The 21347-nt window shown below is 43.3% G+C and overlaps 2 protein-coding genes across 2 annotated transcripts; both read left to right on the top strand.

Annotated features, from left to right (window-relative positions):
• Positions 1-8363: 8363 nt before the first annotated feature.
• On the top strand, positions 8364-9593 carry myf6 (myogenic factor 6). The gene is made up of 3 exons (XM_071905576.2): positions 8364-8885; positions 9292-9385; positions 9484-9593. Exons 1-3 carry the CDS (start codon positions 8364-8366, stop codon positions 9591-9593), a joined length of 726 nt encoding a protein of 241 aa, XP_071761677.1.
• Positions 9594-14402: 4809 nt separating this feature from the next.
• On the top strand, positions 14403-16852 carry myf5 (myogenic factor 5). The gene is made up of 4 exons (XM_071905575.1): positions 14403-14530; positions 14584-15046; positions 16143-16215; positions 16659-16852. Exons 1-4 carry the CDS (start codon positions 14403-14405, stop codon positions 16850-16852), a joined length of 858 nt encoding a protein of 285 aa, XP_071761676.1.
• The last annotated feature ends 4495 nt before the right edge of the window (positions 16853-21347 follow it).

Genomic DNA, 21347 nt, shown 5'->3' on the forward strand with positions numbered 1-21347 from the left:
AGACCCCATATAACCAATTATACAGCGCAGCAGTGCCCCTCTCCTCGCTCGTCAACACTGACATTCATCAATATCCTATTAGTTTCTCTTGGAGCCGGGCAGTTTATCCGGAAAAAAAGGCTGCTGTTGTTTTTATTCCAAGTGGACACACGGGTAATGTTCATTGTAACAAAAAACGCTTTGTTCTGGGCTCAGACACTTCTGGAAAAACTAATATTGGTGGATCATTGTCTCGGAGGTTGCCGTGGTTACAGTCACACTCGCTGATGATTGGATTCATTTTGCTTTATCGCTGGCTACATCCCCGACTCCCAGAGGCAGTGTGATATTAACGATAGCGATGTCCCACCATATCGTTTACAGACTGCAACATCAAAGCAAGGCTGCGGATCGCCCCGGAAAAACTCCCCTTTTGATTCGGATTCAATTTCCTCACTTGCCGCCGCGATGAAAAGTCACTTTTGAGGGAGGAACGTGTCTAATAAAAGTTTGCCAGGGTGGTGAAGTACTTGTCATGAAGTGCGTGAATGAGAGCCGCATTGAAACATATGCACCGAGGGGCCAGACAGAGGGTAATGGGGTCAGAGTCTCACCTCACTGGCCAGACGAGAGGTCTGCTATCATCTGCTGCTGGGTCAAGGCCAGTGCCCCCTCTAAGTCCCCATCACTGGCTCTGTCTGGGCAGGCACACACAGATAGGGACACACACACACGCTCGTACACACACAAAACAGCAAAAGGGCTCCAATCCATCACTCGGCTGAATGAGGACAGAATCAATCACAAGGGACCCTGTGATCATTCCAAACTAAATCACCATCGGCTGTCAGGTGACAAGCCGCAGAAGCCCGTTCTCGGCCTTTATTACAAGGGAGAACTGTTGAAACCATGGTGAAAAAGGTGTGCGAACAGATGGTGAAATCTCCGCTTGCACTTTGGAATTCAATGGTGAATGGATTTCTTTAAAAACATCATTGTTTTCTCTCCTTTTCTCAATAGTAAATGGTCAGTTGGTTATTGTTATTCCTTGCCTCCATTTGTGGTAACAACCCTTTAAGCCTGTCCATCAGTACCAGTCCATTTGCACGGCTCTATTGACATTGCCTGCCCGGTGTGCAACACTCTCATCATGTCTCATAATGTAATGCTCTGAGGTCATAGGGAGTTAGCAGGCGAGCGGGGCTAGCTAGCTGTGTTTGGAAGCGGGCTCTTTCCCCTCGCTAATTGATGCACTTCAGCCGCTGCAGCCTTTGAACTGAATCCCTGGGTCGTCCACCAGAGAGAAGGCAGATGCCATCAGCATTCCCTCCCCTTGCCTTTGAAACCCAAGCCCCACCATCTAACCCGCGGCTCAGGGCCCTGCTGCAGCACGAGTGAGAGGAGCCGTCTGTTAGCTTAGCTCCAGAGACAGTTACCCCACGCTTTGTTTGACCAGCGCCGAGCGTATAGCCTGTGTGCTGGAGGGAGCCGGGCCAGAGAGATTAGCTGTGTTTTCAGTGGGAGATGCTATCATGCAGGCGGTGGTGGCTGTGATACCGGCCGCTCCTGACTGTCTCAGGGCCTTGGCTGGCTCAGTGAGGCGAGCCGGTGTTTGTGTAAGGCTTTAGCCGCTGTGTGATAGCGGACTAGACTGGCACTCCTCCAGCGCAGTGCAGGGAGGCTTGTATAGGAATTGTAGGCCTATGCATGTGTGTGTGCGAAATCATTTGCACCGTTTGATTAGGAGTTAAATGATCTGACATTTTCATTTAAATAAATCTCAATTTTGCTACTCTCTAATGCCAATTGATATAACACGATATCCCAGTTCATGAAAGCATTTTACATTTGCTTTCACACCCTAAACCTTAACCAAAGTTCTAGTTGCCTAAACCCAACCTAACATTAACCAAAAGTTGTTTTACCAAACTTAACCGTTAGCTAAGCTCACATGACGAACTGGAGAAAATGGCGTGTCCAATTCATGTCACATAATCCAATTCATGGTGGAGGAATGTAAGGTTCACATAATTCATGTCCACAACACGTTTCAGAGTGTGTGCTCATTTCATGAAATTTTATGAGACTGTGTTGGCTTTACGTTTGAGGCAGCAGCAACAGCGGTTTGTTTGGAATAAAGAGAGTATTGTGGAGAAAGGTCTGGCCAAACAAGACTAAATGAGGATCTCGCAGATTACTACATTAAGGTGCTATTAATTGCATGCATTGATAAGAACATGAATCCCCCTCCCCTCTCCCTCATTTGAATTAGAGGAGCTGGCATTGTCAGCCAATCAGGGTTGAGTATTGTGACTGTTCTGCCTGTGAGGACTTTGTCTGCAAATTCACACAAAAAATACACTTTTTACTAAACTATATTTAGTGGGAAAACATCATGGAGACTGTTCTTATCCTGAGCCGTAGTATATTTGAAAACAAAACTATGAAATCTGAACATGGGACCTTTAATGGAGGCGATGGGATATTTCCCATTATATTCATCTCTTAACTAAAATCCATATCTTCATTGAGATATGAGGCCTCTTTTCCACTCATCAACCAGCCTCTGCAACTCGTTGCAACACTGGGCTGCTGACCCCGAAGGTCAAGAGGTCATGATCCCAGGTGAGGCACTGTCATCGGGCCCATGACCAGGGTATTTAACCCCTGATTGGCTAAGTCATATCCCAGGTGTGGAGCTGGGTTATATACGGTGTGTCCGTCACGGTGCTCAGAGTTTCCTCTAAAACAGCCCAATGAGTGTGCAGCCTGTCTGAGGCAGGAGGTCCAGTTAAGCCACGAGGGGGGTGAGGGGGTAAGAGGGGAAGGGGAGGGGGGGTGGAGAGCTTGGAGAGAAGAGGTCCTATAGTTCATGTTCATTATCAGTTCTGTTTATGACCCCCATGTCAGCACTAGGCCCTAACTGGACCCCCCCCCTACCCTCTCACTGACACTCACAGGATGGAGACAAAACACATGGACATGACTTGTCCATGTAACCTACAGTACAAAGAGATAGAAAGCATGATAGACATAGAAGGGTTTGAGACTGACTGGAAATGGAGATGAGCAATAGGCAGAGAGAGAAACACGGTGAACATTCAAGAAAAGTCAGGGGCAACAATTCACAAAACCCTGAGCTATGGCAAAGTCCCAGTATCTAATAACATTTGCCACCAAAACTTCCAAACCCGCTTATATTGACTAAATTGCTGCTAATGACTCATGGATGACAAGATATTATTACTTTTTGGTCAGTGTGATAAATCATTAGACATAGGTCACCAGCTTAGCGGATACATTGGTCCTGAATGTTCATTTTTGTAGATATGGATTCCAGATAAATTTCCTTAATTTTTGCTTGATCTTTGCTCTCCATTATAATAACAAGTGCTCCAGTGCTTTCTAGGTGCTCGGGTGGAGGGGTGGGCTGGGGGTGGGGGTGCATGTTTGGAGCGTGTGAAACTACACTGACTTTAAAAACTCCACCTGTTAACACCAAAATGCTGTGATAGATATGATAGAAAATCAACAAGCTACTTCCTGGTATGTGAATGTACAGCACACCAACGTAGAGCTGGGTCATGCTTGTGTGACTTCTACCGTACTGCCTGGTGCACAAGTGCACACTGTATTTCCCTTCTGCAGGGGCTCTTAGGGCCATGTGCAGCCTAAAGAGTGCATACCGTAATTCTTCTAAGCAGTGTGCATTGAAAAAAGCGCTACACACAAATGAACCAATGACCACAGCAAATAAAAAATTACAATATCAGAGCTGGACTCACTGGGGCTAAGGTATGACTAATGCTGCACCTTACCATAGGGGTGATAATGAGGGTGTGTGTGTATGTGTGTGTGTGTGTGTGTGGTGAGGTTGAAACATCCCACCTTGGTCATTAGCTTTAAGCAATGTCATATGTATTTATATCCTGCTGTAAGGCAATCTATGTCTTCAAAAAGAGGAGGAATAGCAGCCTTGATGGTCGTGTTACATAAAAAGTAAATCATATTCTATAAATAATACAGTCAGCCATTCCAATCATTTCACAAAAATAAGAGTCCTTATTAGTTAACTTGTTCCTAGGATTGTCTCATTCTTTGAACCATGTAATAAACTAACATAAAAAACTGGTAGCTGAATACGCTCCTTTCCAAGAGGGATATAATTAATATGGTTAAAATATAGCTGTAGCACAGAGTATGTAATTATCTCTTTTTCAGCTCTGCCCCAGCATCTAATCAATTATTCACCTTCGAAAGGATGTTTGAATGTGTGAGTGCCACTGGAGGAGAGACAGTGTTCCTCCTAGGATCACGGTCTGCTTTAAAGTTCAAAATATTGAGGTGCTGTCAAAGTGTAGTCAAAGTGTAACTTTTACATCCCTAACCTTTCCCTTGAATTTAATGGAGCTGGAAGCAGGGATGTGGCAGGATGTAGGAGGGTAAACTCATTTTACCCAACTTTTTATTTGCAGCAGAGAGTTTACCACTTTTTTAGGCTGACATAAATCATGAAATTCACAGTATGCATCATAGTAAATAATATCAAACTGATGTAAGTTATATACTATACTGTATTAGGGATGGGATGATATATTGAAATTCAATATATTGCAATACAAAAATGTGACAATATGTATTGTGGGGCAGAAAAATGAATCGCGATACTAGTAATCACAAATGAGACGGCTTGCACAGTTCTCCATCATAATTATATTATTTGTACTTTGTAATGACATTTTTAAATTGATGTTTACATTCTAGCAAGCCAATGGCATTGCTAGAAATATTTGTGGCTCAGAAATAAACTAAAAATCTGCACAGTCATACTTTTTGTTGTCGTTGAACTTTTATTTATTACATCGTATCGTGGTTGTATCGAATCATAAACCCCATATCACGTATCAAGTAGTATATTTTTCTCATATATATATATATCATATTGGTGGTTGTTTGCTGTGGAATGATCATCTACTGAAGCTCATACTGTAGTTTACCCACCTTTGCATTTACCACTAGAGGAACAATATATCATGCTGTTATTTTTAAGCACCATCATTGTGTCGGCTTAGGTCTTCGGTGTTTAGATACAGCGTTCAGACTGCAGATCTGTTGACTCAATTGCCTCTGAGGCTGGATTTGGATTCCAGGCAGATTTACACTTCCCGCAGTCCCTCCTGACTCCTCCTCTAACCCCCCACCCTCCTTCCCCTCCTCCTCCTCCCCCCTCCATCCCCTCTCTCTCTCTCTCCTTCTCCGAGAGGCCAGATCCTACAGTTTGGGTTTCTGGGACAGGCTATCCCATGATTCTCCCTGACAGCTGAAGCGTCAACCCCTTGACACTGACGGGAATTTATGGTCCATCGCAGGATGCACAGTAGCCCCAGGGAGAGAGAATACACCGTGGGGGCACCACAGGGACAGGGCTCCATTCAGCCTCGTGCACCCACACCCACATTTCACTGCAGCTCGGTGATCAAGACCCACTACAGTCCAGGCTTAATTCTTATATGTATGCCATTCTGACGGAAATTACCTAAGGTATTCATCATATTCATTCATTCCCCACCATTCATCATTCTTCCTCTGCGCTGTGAATATTGGTTCACCGCATGAAAATGAGAGAGTTATGGTGACACGGAAGGCAATATGCGGCTTCTTGTTTTGATTTGTATGGTAACCACGGGATGCAAAATCTATCTTACCTGACAAAACGCACCCACATCCAAGCCAAGGAAGGCTTACACCTCCCACGCGAGTGATCTTAATATGCGTGCACACACACACACACCCACACACACACACTCTGGGCTGTACACATCAATTCTGCATCAATGACAAGCTGACTTAAAACCCTCACCGACAGCAAACCAATAATAAAACCTATATTGTTTTCCACAAGTGGCTGCCCCCCGAGGATGCCTCGCCTCTGGGTGAAAAAAAATGCACTGTGTATGCAATATTTGCGATGAAACACATCTCCTGAGGAGTATACCGACACTTTCAACACGCCTTCTTCTTGCAGTAATACAAGTACATGAGAATACAAACATTTCACTGGAATACAGTCACTCATTTTATGAGGTTTTCACTGCCTTGATCAATCATATATTAATAATACTGCACAAATAAGGGTCTGTGGTGCCACTATGTGCCTCCTTTCATCCATATTCTGTACTATTACACTACTTCTTCATCATACCATTGCATCCTGTAGGGAGTCCCAAGGGTAATGAGGCTTTGGCCCGACAGCAACAGAATACTCCCATTGAAACATTCACTGCCCTGTCTGGGGTGTTTCCTGGTTTATTGTGGATTAGCAGCGCCTCAAGCATCAGTTCACTCACAGGCAGGGATGTGGAGGGTAAACCCACCTAAACTCAGCTTACCCACCTGTCTTTTTAAGCTGGCAGAAACCTTTGGGACGTAAATGCATAGTACACATCATACTAAGTACCAATGTAAGGATGATAGGATCTTTTAAAGTAATAATCTGTAACATTTTCATATAAATAAATGACAGTTTTGCTACTCTCCATCATCAATTGATATAACACAATAGTGATTCAACCTGAAAGTGATGCGTTTTATGTGTCCAGTTTGTTTGGAATAAACAGAAGAACTGGGTAGTTAGCGTGAGCAGTGATAGCCACCATGGCTGAACAGACAAAGAAGAGACTGGACTTTTAATTTAACTTTAAATTAACGCTTTTCTGAAGATAGAATTGATCTTTGTTTATACAGGTGATTGTTTTATGATGATCACTGACTGGAGTGACGTCATATTGACCCACCTTCTTATTTACCGCTGCATCACCTCTCACAGTGATTAGCCCATTTACAGTGAGAAGGGAGCGGGATGAGGAATGGTCACTTTCCTCACCAAGCATGGCGGTCAGGGAGAAAGGGAGGATGATAATGAAAGACAAGCACCTTCTGCAAGCGATCACAAATAACCCCAGGCAGCATGTTTTATTTGACAGAGCAGATCTATATAATATAAATATTCATATGTCATGTAGGTGACTTGGCTGCAGACTTGAGAGATGCCACGCTGACTGGCTGTGGTATTTCAGACGGCCTGACATGAAAAAGCTCCCATGATTCTCGGCCTTCCACAACAAGGTAACAGGAGCCGGGGGGTGAGGGGGTGTGAGAGGGGGTGAGGGGGTGTGTGTGGGGGTGGGGGAGGGGGGGGGGTAGGTGGTAACAGGCAGAGGGACATCCATAGGGTTAAATTCCACCATGACCGGTTGTGCAACAGCATGCCCCAGCAATAAATTGCTCATACCTACGCTGTGAGTCTCTCTCTCTCTCTCTCTCTCTCTCTCTCTCTCTCTCTCTCTCTCACAAACCCTTTCACTTTCATTGAACCTTCTCAAGACAATTGCTCTGATGTTATGGAGCCTATCAGTAAATAAACCAAAAGAGACAGTCATTACGTTATATGAATAGTTCATATTTGAGGAGGTGTTTGCTTTTATGAGTCTCTGCCTGGCCGGTCCATCCTGTTTCATTTCATAACACAAGGTCATATAGACATACAGGAATAGGAATCCCTCGCATTCCCGCCCGTGACGTTTCCGAGTGCAGACCTTGCAGGTTGTAGAAAAGAAGGCCAAAGGCCACATAACACCTCTGTGCAGGCTTTTATCTTTTTTATGGATTTGAGACGAATGAGCCTCCTATCTATTTGTACCGTGTATGCATGCGTTTCTCAAAGTCGTTTTGACTCTGCACATTCCGATCTATTTATGTTGGGACGTGCCACAAGTCACAATTGGGCTCTCCATTCCCACTGGCTAACAAATGCACAACATACTTTGAAGTGACTATAGCATCATGACTATATGAATGATGTCTACACACATGAATGTACTGCCCTTCTGGCTCAAATCAAATGCTGATCAATACTTCCAACCTGCTCCCTGCTCACAGGTTGTTTGTTGATTCTGTTTGGAAAGAAGACTAAGACAGATACCTTTCCCATTTCATCCAACAGTTTTGTTTTGCCATGTAAACTGTGAACCAACAGCATTGTGTCTCTCCCACTGAACACAAAGCAGTCTCACTTTCTCAGTGGCAGCATTGGGCCACAGCATGTGTGTTGCCATTTCACCCACATGCCTATATTTAAAGCACCTGTCATGAAACCTGAGGTGACATTTCAATAGTCTCCGAGATGCCTTAATGTATATTTATTTCCTACACAAAGTCAGTCGGTAGTAAAGACCCATTGAAAAAAACAGAGGCTTGATGCTGTGCGGCAGCCAAAGTGTTGGATAGAGTTTCACATTCTATATATAAGCCTGGTGACTTGTGTCCCTGGCCTATTTAAATGCCAGAGTCCCACTGTCAAAACATAGGCGAGGGGCTGCAACAATATGATGGACCTTTTTGAGACCAACACTTATCTTTTCAACGATTTGCGCTATCTGGAGGAGGGGGATCATGGACCGTTGCAGCACTTGGACATGGCGGGGGTGTCTCCTCTGTACACCGGCACCGACAGCCCGCTGTCACCGGGGCAGGACAACGTGCCGTCCGAGACCGGCGGGGAGAGCAGCGGGGAGGAGCACGTCCTCGCGCCGCCGGGTCTCCAGGCGCACTGCGAGGGCCAGTGCCTCATCTGGGCCTGCAAGGTCTGCAAGAGAAAGTCGGCGCCGACGGACAGGCGCAAGGCCGCCACGCTCCGGGAGAGGAGGCGGCTCAAGAAGATCAACGAGGCCTTCGACGCGCTGAAGAGGAAGACCGTGGCCAACCCCAACCAGCGGCTGCCCAAAGTGGAGATTTTACGCAGCGCGATCAACTACATCGAGAAGCTGCAGGACCTGCTGCAAACGCTGGACGAGCAGGAGAAAACGCAGAATGGTTCCTCTTATACTTTTAACGTCAAAGAACAAAGTGTAAGCTCTTGGATATCACTGCCATCCCTTATCCACAATCCATATAATATTCCCATAATATTCCTATAGGGACTTGTAGTGTGCCTGTGCTACTCAATAGTTTATACTAACCTTATTGTACTGTATAATATATTTTTCTGCTATATTGTATCATTATAATTTTCCTATAATATGAATCTAGTTGTATGAATATGATGTGTTGCTGTGATATTTGTGTGGCATCTTTGAAAAAAAAAAGTATTATAGGATTACTTTTTGTTTTCTTTGCGCATAAGTCAGATGCCCAAAAGTTACCATTATTGTTGCATACTCCCATATGATAACATATATTTGTGTATAACCATGATGCTCGTCGGTGCCACGTGTTAACTGGCAGAAGCGTAACACACACTGCATACTTCCACAGGTGGCCAATCATGAGTATCATTGGAAAAAGTCCTCTGAAACCTGGCAGACCTCTGCTGACCATTCCAGTGTTGCCATGATGAACCAGAGAGATGGTAAACCTTCCGAACCTGAAATTAAATGGAAAAAAAATAAAATTCCCACCTGCAGTCACGTGGGATTCACTCACTTTCTCTGTTTCTTATGTTTTCAGGTACCAACGAGTCTTCTGCGACCTCCAGCCTCCTGCGCCTTTCCTCCATCGTGGACAGCATCACCAGCGACGACAAAACCAGTTTCAACGAAGAAGTTTCAGAAAACTGATTTTTTTTTTTTTTTTTTAACAGACGACAAAAGTGCCTTTGATATTTCACATTTCCATTGTTTATTATCACTAAATTATTTCCACCTTATCCAGCCACTCTGGCTTCTGTTTATGTAGTCCATTCATCTGGACAGCGAGAGCAGCAGCAACGCTTGCTGTTCTGTCACAGATGAAAATTTGATATGTACATATTTTATAATATTGTGATATTTAAAGTACTTAATTTATTTTGTATGCAAAAGCAGAGAAACCCTTCCACAAAGCATATATTGTATTTAAATATTTGTATATAACTGACCAACGAATAAATTGCCATTTTTGCAAGACTCTAAACCACCATCTTCTTCATTCTTCAAGGGCATGGCAGGGTCATTTCCACATTACAGCAGTATCCTGTCTGACAGCCAAGGCAAGCATCGGACCATATCCAGCATGTGTGGTATCCTACGCTCATGTACTTTATCACCTCTGATCCAGTGGCAAATAAAAGGCTTCATAAGCAATGACCTCCAGTCAGTGGTCATCATAATCAAACAGCCACCAAAATAAAAGTGACTCTAAATTTCTGAAAAACAGTAATTTATGCCTTTTTCCCCTTAAAAGACCCTATTTGGAAACACTTACAAAATCTTGAAACTACTTAGAATAATGTATAATATGAATTTACATTATAAAGATTTATGTCAGACTGAAAAGGTGGTTTTTAGGTGGGTGTATACCCTCCATTACATCCCAGCTTAATACCAGTGGGTTACTTGAACAGAGGAACACCACCACCGGCTCAACATCCACCAGTTCCCCCAGCATTCACGGCTATTAGGAGTCCATAAAAGCCCTCTAAACTGCCCTGGAATAGCTCGCTGACCGGCCGCTCTCTTTGTTCCAACTGGCATCCAGCGGGCCGGGCCCATAACAGTAACTCGAGTCCCCTTCCCGACACGGCCTGCCTCTCCTATCATATGTTGGGGACATGGAAACTTGGGCAGCAGGCATGAGTGCAAAGCCCAGAGGGATAATGAAGCTATCCGGCCCATTAGGTCTTAATTCATCATCACTTGCTTCATCATCATCATCACATGGCAAAGTGTTTACATGTGAGCTATTAAAATGCCAGCGTGACGCGATGGAGATCCATTGAGTCTTGTTGGTCATGTATTGACATGAAGGGGGGTGCGCTTGTTTATGATGTCGGGGTGCACGCCGCGCTAACCGAGCCCCGCATCAAGGCTGGAGAGCGGCCTGTTCCTCCTCAGATCTCGCTGGATGACACAACGCCCCGGTTGACCTCTGGGAGTCTGCCTCATCCCTCAGGCCTGCAGACACACACACACATGCAGGCAAACAAGAAGGAAAACATGCACACACACACACACACACACATGCAAGGGGATGGTCATGTATGAGGTTTATCCTGAGGTAGAGACTTCAATATTACATCCAACAAGAGAAAAACTGCAAAACTGTTTCAAAGGTTTTTCAAAATCAGAAAAACATACTTGCAATAACAGCACACAGTTGTATAGCTTTAGTGTGATTTCAAAAGGACTGTGAGGCTTGAACAGCATAATCCGGGGCTTTTATATGGTTCCTTTCAAAGGAACTACCTATCTTATACCAAATATCCGATTTTCTAAAGAAACCAGACAGAAACTTGATAGCCCCAAATAGTAATGTGATTTTAATGGGCTCCCACCGGCTCACTCTCTCCATGATCCAGCAGCACTGTTACCATAATGTGCCATAATGTGTAGATCTAATGAATAACTGCTGGTCTGATGTCTGTTTTCAGATATCTCTATTTTAACAGAATTTTAGTGCCTAAAATCAACATTCACACTTGTTCCTGGAAAACAATTTGGTTCAAAGTGGGTAATTAATGGAGCAATTTCAAGACTTGGATGAAATGTATAAACTAATATTCAATGCTATAATTGAGGTTATCTTTACATATTCTATAGTACAACATCTGTAGAAGCTCAATGGACAGCTGTAATGTTATTGTTTGATCTTTATGTTTGCTCCATCTGACTGTAAGATGTGGATTACAAGCATAGAATCCCTACAAAGCAACACAGCCCGCTATAGTTTTGAAGCCCGGACTTTCCTCTTGTCTAACTTTACAGGGATCTCGGTGTTACTGATGACACCATATAATTGTCATTTGGCTGTGAAGGCTGCGTTTTAAAAGTCAAAGCTGATGAAAGCGGAGCTCTTATGAGAGGGGGCTAAGCCTTGAGGCCGAACGCCTTGATTTATCCAGACTTTCCTTGAATATCCTGCTAGGAAAGGGATTCAGTGCAGCGGGGTTGGCAGCACACCTCTGCCCACTGCCAAACAAGTGCTGTTGCCAATCAAAGGTTGGTTTTTTTTTGTGTCATGTGCAATGACCTAATACTCATTCCTGTAGGAAATGTAGAATGGACTTACATTTTGACTGGAGGAAAAATCACATTTAACAGAAAATCATGATCTTGGAATTATAAGGTTATATCTGACTTTTTTTTTTTTTTTTTTTAATCAAAATTGACTTATCCACATATTCATGATCTTCTAATATGAGCCTACTTTATGCATGTCTGATGTTATTTTTTAAAATAACCTTTGGGGGTTAAATATTTAAAAAAAAATATATATATATATATACATATATATATATATATATATATATATACACACACATATATATATATATGATGTAGGCTACATGCCAGTTTTGCCAGCTGGTATGTCAAATCTTTCTGAACTGATCTACCCACACAGATCCTTATCATCCAAGCTCACAAAATACTATTTCTGACTGTGGTAATTAAAATATGCAAACATATGGTGAGATCTAAAAGTGTGTTAGACTTTATTTGTGCCAAAAACGAGCTGTGGAGCCTAATCCGTTTTATGGGAATATAAATGATAGATTGGCCTCACCGTCAGGCGAGATGGTGAAGCATCAAATCAGCGGCATATTAAATCAAAGCGTGAGGCAGTTTGGAAGAAATAAGGGTTTCAGACGTGAGGAAGGTGGACATAAAAGGCCGCCTCCTGCCCGACACTTAACTCTGCCTCTGACCCTTGAGAACAACAAGAAAAAGAAACGCAAACTCAAGAGTTCCCAAGAGACAAGCAGAGCGGCCCGGCCTGCGCGCAACCACTGCGCCAATATAAACTCAATGTACGCGCAATAACACCATGTGCTCGGCCAATCTCACTCGGGGCTCAATTAGCCATCGCTTGATGCCAGGTTTTCTCGTTGTCTGTGTTGTTCACAGTGTAGAAAGCCTTTGATCTCCTCGACAGCTACAAGCTACAGCCCCAATGTCTTCTTCAGCTGTGCGCAATACAAACTCCGACGGCAATTCAGAGGCAGCAGGTATTACTGCGCTGTTTTCTTAGGTGCGCCAAGTTCCCAGAGATTGGGGCTCGCCTCGCCAAACGTTTTGACACATTGTGAGAAATATCCGCATTGTATCCTTGTAAGCTGTCAACAACATCGCTTTAAGTAATTACCTGAACCATGCGGGGCCGCGCTGCGAAGGATCCGTATTAACAAGCCATTACAGGCTCATATTCAGTTTTAGTGAACATTTCAGCCAATCCAATGCAGTTTCACTTGTTTGGTTTTGTACAAACGAATGTCAATAGGCTATCTTGAAACAGGAGCAGAATAAGGCAGGTCACCATTATTATCAAGAAAATGACACTCGGAGAATTTATAGGATATTCTTGAAAGAAGTTGATTTGCGTTGGAAACAAGTGAAATTATCTCTCGCTATCGGCAGGTTTTTTTTCACTGTTTTGAAAAAGATTTAGGAGACTTGTGTTGCTTTTTTGCAGTATAGGCTATTTACTAATTAGCCTATTATTTTCTCATACTCGATTACATGCATGCTGTTGACATCGGGGCCTTTTTGAAACTTATACATGTTAAGGTTTTGTTTGTGTTTTACTGCTTAACGTCTCTAATTTCATTACAAGCAAAGCCTTCATGGCCTAAACCCTGCAAGTTGCCTATAGACCCGCTATAGGCAGAACTTTTGCACCACAATGCCCATCTGTTGTTTGCTGAATTGAAGTGCATGCGGCAGTAACTTTTAACGGTCAAAATTTGGCCCGCGGGGGCAAAACGGTTCACGACATTGCGAAGTGGTGTCAATTGTGTAATTACTGTTTTAATGAGCTTTGGCAAACACGGACACCCTCTGCACGGCACCTTCAGTGATGAGTTAGGGGTGTTTAGAGGGGGCTTACCGCTCTAATGTGAATTCACTGGGCTTGAAATGTTACACCTTCCTTTGCAGCTGGGCTGCATCTGCAACGCTGTTGTCTCCACCGTAAAAATTGGCCTGCATACTCTTACACAAGGTCAACCTCTTGTTCTGCACAGTTTGACAAAACAAAACAAACCCTCCTCCAAATGTATGTCTTAATACTTGTGTCATTTTCATTATCAGCTAAAATTCACTTGATACCTGGAGGCCATTTTCAGAATAATCATGCCACTGCAACACTTGAAACACTTGAAGTATAGGCCTACTGTCAGAAAAAAAAACATAGGTGAAGGTCATATGCTGGTTCAAGCTGCAAATGTTCCCATCCTCTTAGAACATTCCCAAGCGTTGTATTCATCTTGGCCTTGCAGGAGAAGGGCCATTGGAAGGAGAGAACGGTGATGAGTGGGAAAACACCAGTAAGTGCAGATGTGGGAAACTCTGCAGGGTACTGGGGGGTGCGAGGCAGCGGGCTGGGAGGGAGCTCAGCTAACCCCAGCCTGCCTCCTGGCTGGGCCAATGGGCCATGGTAATTAGATCTGGCCAATGTGGGCCCTGGGCTCTGGCCTGGGGGCATATAAGGGGGGCCCGGGGCAACAGCCCCCTCATATCACTCAGAGGTCTCCTCTCTCTCACCCCACTGCTCTACCCAGCGGAGATCCCTCCTTGCTTCCGTCCATCTATCCATCCATTCAGCCTTCCTTCCTTCCTTCCACTGCAGCACCAGCGGACAAGCCATGGACGTCTTCTCCCCATCCCAGGTCTTCTATGACAGAGCCTGCTCCTCGTCTCCGGACAGCCTGGAGTTCGGCCCCGGCGGGGAGCTGGCCGGCTCCGAGGAGGACGAGCACGTCCGGGTGCCGGGAGCCCCTCACCAGCCGGGACACTGCCTCCAGTGGGCCTGCAAGGCCTGCAAGCGCAAGTCCAGCACCGTGGACCGCAGACGGGCCGCCACCATGCGGGAGCGCCGGCGGCTCAAGAAGGTCAACCACGCGTTCGAGGCTTTGCGCCGCTGCACCTCGGCCAACCCCAGCCAGCGGCTGCCCAAGGTGGAGATCCTGCGCAACGCCATCCAGTACATCGAGAGCCTGCAGGACCTGCTGCGCGAGCAGGTGGAGAACTACTACGCCCTGCCTGGAGAGAGCAGCTCGGAGCCGGGGAGCCCGCTGTCCAGCTGCTCCGACAGCATGGTGAGACCCACATCTTCGCTGCCTCCTCATGCTCACATCTGGTTCATGGCTGGTTCCAATCTTGCAGGTCCTATAGCTGTCAAAGCAATGGCACCTCAGAGAAATGAGGATTATACCGCATGCTAGACAGGCATTCATGTTGTAAGACCCTGAAAAGGCCTTTGCTGTTGATCAAGCTATCTTCAGATGCCAGTACCAGTGTTACAGATTGGAAACTTGCTGCCTTTTCTCATTACTATGCAGAGTAGCTTGTTAGACTTGAAATGGAGTCAGCAAATTTCCAATTCAGAAACCTATTAATCAAATAAGCTTGTTTTGGTTGTTTCGCCCCAAGACCTCAATTACCATGCTTCTCCATGCATGTCATACTCTCCCTTCATTCTTTCATACAAACATCTATTTTGCAGTCTCACTTGTATCTGATCGGAGTTTAAAATACCAGGTCTGTCTTTGGTGCTGCGTGTGTGATGCTGGTTACTATTGGTCAGACGGGGTTAGCTCTCCTCACCAATCGTCTGAAGGTGACACTCTACCATCTAATACAATAGAACTTGTAATGGTGGATGGTGTAATGGCTTTCCCACCACCGGACACTTTATAGCCCTAATAAACCCGGCTAAATCCACCTTACTGAAGTCTGGCAGGAAAGACTGGGTGCTTTTCTGCATTCCATCTTGACTGCATGTTCTGCGCCGCTGCCAGGATTTTCTGCAGATTTACTGGGAGAAAGTGTCATCTTGCACAAACTGGTGTTGCTTCCACTGATACAATCGATTGGCCACGCTCGGAGCGGGGCAGGGTATGGGAGTAGACGCTGCCACTTTGGCTTTAAGGTGGATGTGAAATAAAGAACCCCATAACCTTGGAACGCAGGATTTATTGCCCTGTCCAAAATATCATGAATTACATTGATTTTTTTGGTACTTTTGTTGCTTCATACCCTTTATATACAAATGACCCTTTTCTGTCTTGTTTTCTGCAAGAATGGGAGGGTGAATCAAGCGCTTAAATGGGCAATTCTGAATGAAATGACTGATGGTGCGTGCATTATGTTATGATTATACTCATTCTGTTTTGATTTCTCATTTCCTTCCAGGCGGACTGCAACAGTCCCGTGTGGCAACAGTTGAATGCAAACTACAGCAACAACTATTCTTATGCTAAGAACGGTAAGACCTTTTTCACATCAACTGCAGTCTGACATACGATACGGATTAAAGCAGGCATTCACACAAGCATAGTGCTATTACAAACTCATAACTGCATGATAGATTTTTTATTTATTTATTATTTCATTTATGTTTTTTTTTTGCTTCTGGAAATCCTGAAACTGGGATTGTCATAAAAATATTTTATTTATACTTAAATGAAAAGAAAAAAAATAGTAATAATAATAATCATTTTAAGAAAAATCCATTTTGTTCATACATTGATTATTTGTATCTATTTGTCTTAATTATACAAATTTTGTTTTTTATTTTTTCTACTATTTGGCTTCAAAGTCATATTTAACTAAATCTATTTGGCATTGTATCAATTGAAATTATCCTTGTATTGACCCTGACTCTCTCTCTCTGCCCCCCCCCCCCCCCCCCCCTTCTTCCCATATCAGAGAGTTCGTGTGATAAGGCGGTCGGAGCCTCCAGTCTGGAGTGTCTGTCCAGCATTGTGGACCGTCTGTCCTCGGTGGAGGCCGGCGCTCCGGCCTCTCTGAGGGACATGACCACCTTCTCCCCCTGCAGCTCCGACTCCCAGCCCTGCACACCGGAGAGCCCCGGGTCCCGGCCCGTCTACCACGTCCTGTGAGGGAAATCTCGTCCCGACGCGGGATATAACACTGCCACAGGCGCTGCGCTTTACCAAACACCAGCTTCATTCACAACAAGAAGAGTTAAGACCCAGCTTTGTGCAAATCTGAAGCAAACTCAGCAGTATCTGAGGGACTGTGGCAAGCACCGACCGGCTTTTTATATTGTACATAAGATTGTAAATATGTAATGTAAATACCCATTTATTCTATACATGCTATTATACCTAATGAGACATATTTAATGACAGTTAATGTAATGTTGCTGACCCAATGTGCATTATTCATACACTAAGTGGTATTTAAGCAGTATTGTATTTTCTTACTTTTCCATGTTGCTATGATCATTAAACCTTTCATTGTTTTGTATAAAAGCTTGTGCATTTTATGTTTTTTAGGCAATGATTCCTTCTTCTTCTCTTTTTTTCCTTTGCTGTCCTCTTCTTTGTGCGACATGTGACATCTGTAAAATGTAAACACCATTAGTTCAGATGTCTCATTAATCTTCCCATTACAAAAGCATGTGTGTAAAAGATATAAACTAAAATCAGCACAATGGGTGGTACATGTTGTACAGCCCCATCAGTCTGAATACACTATATCAACACCAGTGTTCAGTGGATACCAGTGGGCCTTCTGCTCCAGCTCTAAAATATCAACACTACACACTAAAAACCATATTGCTAAGTTGCACCATTGTACCATTTTTTACCAGGATTTTTTTCGAGAAATGCTGCAGGACAAGTAACAAAGTAACAAGGCAAACTAACAGAGCAACAAATCAATTTGCTTGTTTTTAGACGTATTCCTCTAAAATGGTGAAAGCAGCTGCCATCATTATAAAACTGCCTCATAGTTTAGTGGGTTTGCAACTTTTTTTTACAGATAACAGCAAAATGCATGAAATGTTTTTAATTTGAGAAACAGACACATTATGAATTTGATATAGCAGACTAATAGGCATTAGCATAATAAGACAAATAATGAATATGAGTCTAAAAGTTGGTGTTTTATCTAAAGGACATGGACGAGTTATTATTCTTTAAAGACACATATGACAAGATAGAGCAGGGATCCTCCAGTAAGGTGGTGTGGAGATCGCATTTGGAAGCCGGCGGCGGTCAGTTGATACATTGCCTGGTGTCTTTGCCAACCATTTGGCGTTGCTGTAATCACTCATGTACAGTATATGAGTGATTACAACAATGTCACGGGGCATTTTAGCTCCCGGTGAATGAGGGAGGGACATCAGAATGATCCGATTACCAACTAAGGTATTACCATCAGAGCAGGGATACTAAACAAAACAAGCAGAAACATGTTACATACAGTATAAGTCATATATGTGATGGTATGAGTTTTAAAATTTTAGAGCAGATTTTTCAGTCTTCGCCTCTTCTGTTGACGTGAAGAGGAGTGTGTTAGGAGACAGCAGGGGGAGGCAGCATTGTGTACCTGTTTGTTCTTTTCTACCAAATGTGAGTCATCATTAACACCCTTGATTATACCGTCAACACTAGAGTTGAGAACAAATGGCCTCTAATTGTACTTATTGTGTGACTGAGGGGGAGGGCTTACAGTATGTGTCTCCCATATTGCATGGCTTGCTTTGATCAAAGCCTATGCAAGTGGCCATGCTGTAAGTAAATAAGATCAATAGCAGTAAAAGAACTAAATAATTGTTGTATTGAGAAGTCAAGAAAAAAACCCGAATCTAATTACAACCAGGATTAAAACTGAAGATATTTAGATATAGCTCTAATATGCTTTATCTTGGTAAAAAACAAACAAACAAAAAAAACAATCCCCTCTACTTCTCACCTTTTCTCTTAATTGAATTTCCTTGCACTTCTCTCTTGTATAATCCCCCTAAAGTCACAGGAATATGGTTCCATATGTCATCAGGGTGCTATGGCTCTGATCCTTGCTTCATTACTATTGGTTGTAATGTTGATGATCAAGGAATTGATATTGGATAAGATAGCCAGCTAAATACCTAACATGTAAATGGAGTTTCATGTGAGCCACTATAGTCTAGAGTCATTTCCATCTAAAAGCAAGGTACTTTGCTCTAAAGTGACACTTGGATTTTCTTCTCTTTTTCTTCTTCTTCTCTTATTCTGCTATTGTAGGGAAGGTTGGAGTCTACAGTGGCCAGAGGAAAATACTAGCAGTTACATAGGCTACTAGCAGTTCCATACTATCCCTGAGCCACAATGCTAGTTGGGTCTGAGGCATAGTGGGCATACCAGCAGCGGCTTGTATTTCACTAACCTCCGCGGCTGCCTACTAAGCTCCAAATGTCACTGATGTCATTTTCCATGGCGAAACGTTGGTTATGATTCATAAATCACTCGCTCACCAAGCCTGCCGTGTCAATAGAGACATTTCACATGAAGGTTGTGGAGGTCGAGCATGAACACCAGGATGTGATATGACTGATATGAATTATGAAATCCAAATCTTTATTTATTTATTTTTTTCTTATTTTCATCATTTATTTGTTATTCATTTAAATCTCAACAGAGTGTGGACACGGTTAACAAACAGGCTCTTGTAATGTCAGCACCAGTGTAATAGCATTGCTTATGGTCAGCCATTACTGCAGTACTGTGTGGAACCACAAGAGAGAGGTGTTTCTTCTATTTCTCACATTTACACTTGACTAGTTATATTAAGCCTCTATAGTTGGATTTTAATGATGAATATTAAAGGACAAGTTTCAAAATCAGGGATATTTGTATAATCACTAAATGACAATCCTTACATTGTGTCTGTCTAAGGGAATTCATCTGTTTTGCTGTACTTGAGGACGGTTCCACTCAAATAATGAATGTTCACTGGGTTCTTCCATTGCTAGAAGAGAGAGAGAGAATTACAACTGTATTAAGAGTGAATTGGGAAGATAGAAAAGAAGAGAGTAGGTGCATCTGGTTTAGAATCATAAGTACTCTTACAGAATAAAATGATGCAAAAATGCATTTTACAAACCAATTTCCTGCTCTATTAAACTGCTGCAGTCTGGATATTTTCATGATATTACAGATTACACTCTTCTTTGGTTTTAGGAGTTTAGACATTGTGGGAATGAAACCTTTGACCTTCCAGTGATGCGGTGCTCTCTCTAACCATAGAGATATATCTCTATGTCTCTAACATCACATCAACCTGCTTCCTATGGTTTCTAATTCTGAGAGAAAGCTGTTTATGGTCAAACACTGATCATATTGTCCTAGACTGTAAGAATATCACATGAATTTCTCGCTCAAGAGTTTGCTTTCGGATCAGATGGCTCCGGTAGAAAGCGAAGCCCCGGCAATATCATTGTTAAGAGACGTGACAAGTGAGGCGTGTGTCTTTATCACACAGTTTGTTTGGTGCTATTTCAGGGCACAGCGGTGTGCACAGAAGATTAAAATGGAGATCAAGTAGGCGACGAGAACACTGTGTTTTCACACCTCGAACACATCAAAACCTGTCAGTTGGCGAGGTTGATAAGATTTCTTTAGTTGGTTTTCCTTCTACATCTGACTTCCTTGGTTTTGCCTCAACTCCAAGGAATCAGACCTGAGCCTTTTGTCGCTCTGCCTTATGGTAGGAGATGAACGCAATTAGCTCATTTTCTTCTCGGTTGCCATGGGAGCCTGACAAGGTGTTACATGCAGGCACCCTTTGGTGCGTTCTCTGACTCTGGGACCTGATTAACTGGGTGTGGGGTTTGTCACCTGCATGCAAAGAAAGACTTGATGTGTTTGATTAAAACAAAATGGTGGGAGTGAAACTACTGCACTCTGAGTTTTGTCACTTCTGTGTTCAGTGGGAATGAATGCATGGAAAACAGAATACTTCTAACAAGTGTTAACTAGAAATGAGCTCCAACAGGCATTTTTATCACACAGAGTCGTGTGCAACACCTTGCCGGTGTAGGAACAGCATCGCTTTGTGCTCCCACTGTCACCGCTTCAGTTTACTGCCTTCCATTTACAAGGGCCACTGAGCCTCTGCATTAGTTTCAGTGTCTGCTCTCTGTATTGGCCCGACAAAGGCAATTGACTTTCTGGTTCTAATGCTAAAATCCTGGACAAGTCTTCGGAGGGAAATTTCACTACACAAGGCCAAGCACCGGCACCGCATACAGAGGCTGCATTTAGGTTTGGAGACTGGTTAGCACACTGGATATCATTAAATATCACTGGGAATCAATGGCAAGCAGTAATACTTTAGGCATTGGTTGTTATGAGAAATAAACACATGACTGTTTTTATTGTAAACTAGTAACTATCTAGGTGTTCATTCATCCTACTTGCTTCTGTAACTATTCAATAGCTACTTGTAACTAATGTTATTTGTACTAGTCACTTTATTCTTTCTTCCAGTCGCAAATGCATGGTGCCGTCAGTGGTAATGTGTAACCTGCTGGTTAAAATTAGATTTAAGATATTTGTAATAAAATCCACAACTCAAATAACCAATGTGACAAGAGAAAATACACTG

The sequence above is a fragment of the Centroberyx gerrardi genome, chromosome 24 (genome assembly GCF_048128805.1).
Source record: "Centroberyx gerrardi isolate f3 chromosome 24, fCenGer3.hap1.cur.20231027, whole genome shotgun sequence".
NCBI lineage: Eukaryota > Metazoa > Chordata > Actinopteri > Beryciformes > Berycidae > Centroberyx > Centroberyx gerrardi.

What these genes read in the sequence shown, in the direction of transcription:
- myf5 (XM_071905575.1), top strand. Translation starts at nt 14,403, where the DNA reads ATGTGGGCCCTGGGCTCTGGCCTGGGGGCATATAAGGGGGGCCCGGGG. An exon ending in GGAGATCCCTCCTTGCTTCC is followed by an intron (nt 14,531 to 14,583) that starts GTCCATCTATCC and finishes CTGCAGCACCAG; the next exon opens with CGGACAAGCCATGGACGTCT. An exon ending in CCAGCTGCTCCGACAGCATG is followed by an intron (nt 15,047 to 16,142) that starts GTGAGACCCACA and finishes ATTTCCTTCCAG; the next exon opens with GCGGACTGCAACAGTCCCGT.
- myf6 (XM_071905576.2), top strand. Translation starts at nt 8,364, where the DNA reads ATGATGGACCTTTTTGAGACCAACACTTATCTTTTCAACGATTTGCGC. An exon ending in TTAACGTCAAAGAACAAAGT is followed by an intron (nt 8,886 to 9,291) that starts GTAAGCTCTTGG and finishes ATACTTCCACAG; the next exon opens with GTGGCCAATCATGAGTATCA. An exon ending in CATGATGAACCAGAGAGATG is followed by an intron (nt 9,386 to 9,483) that starts GTAAACCTTCCG and finishes TTATGTTTTCAG; the next exon opens with GTACCAACGAGTCTTCTGCG.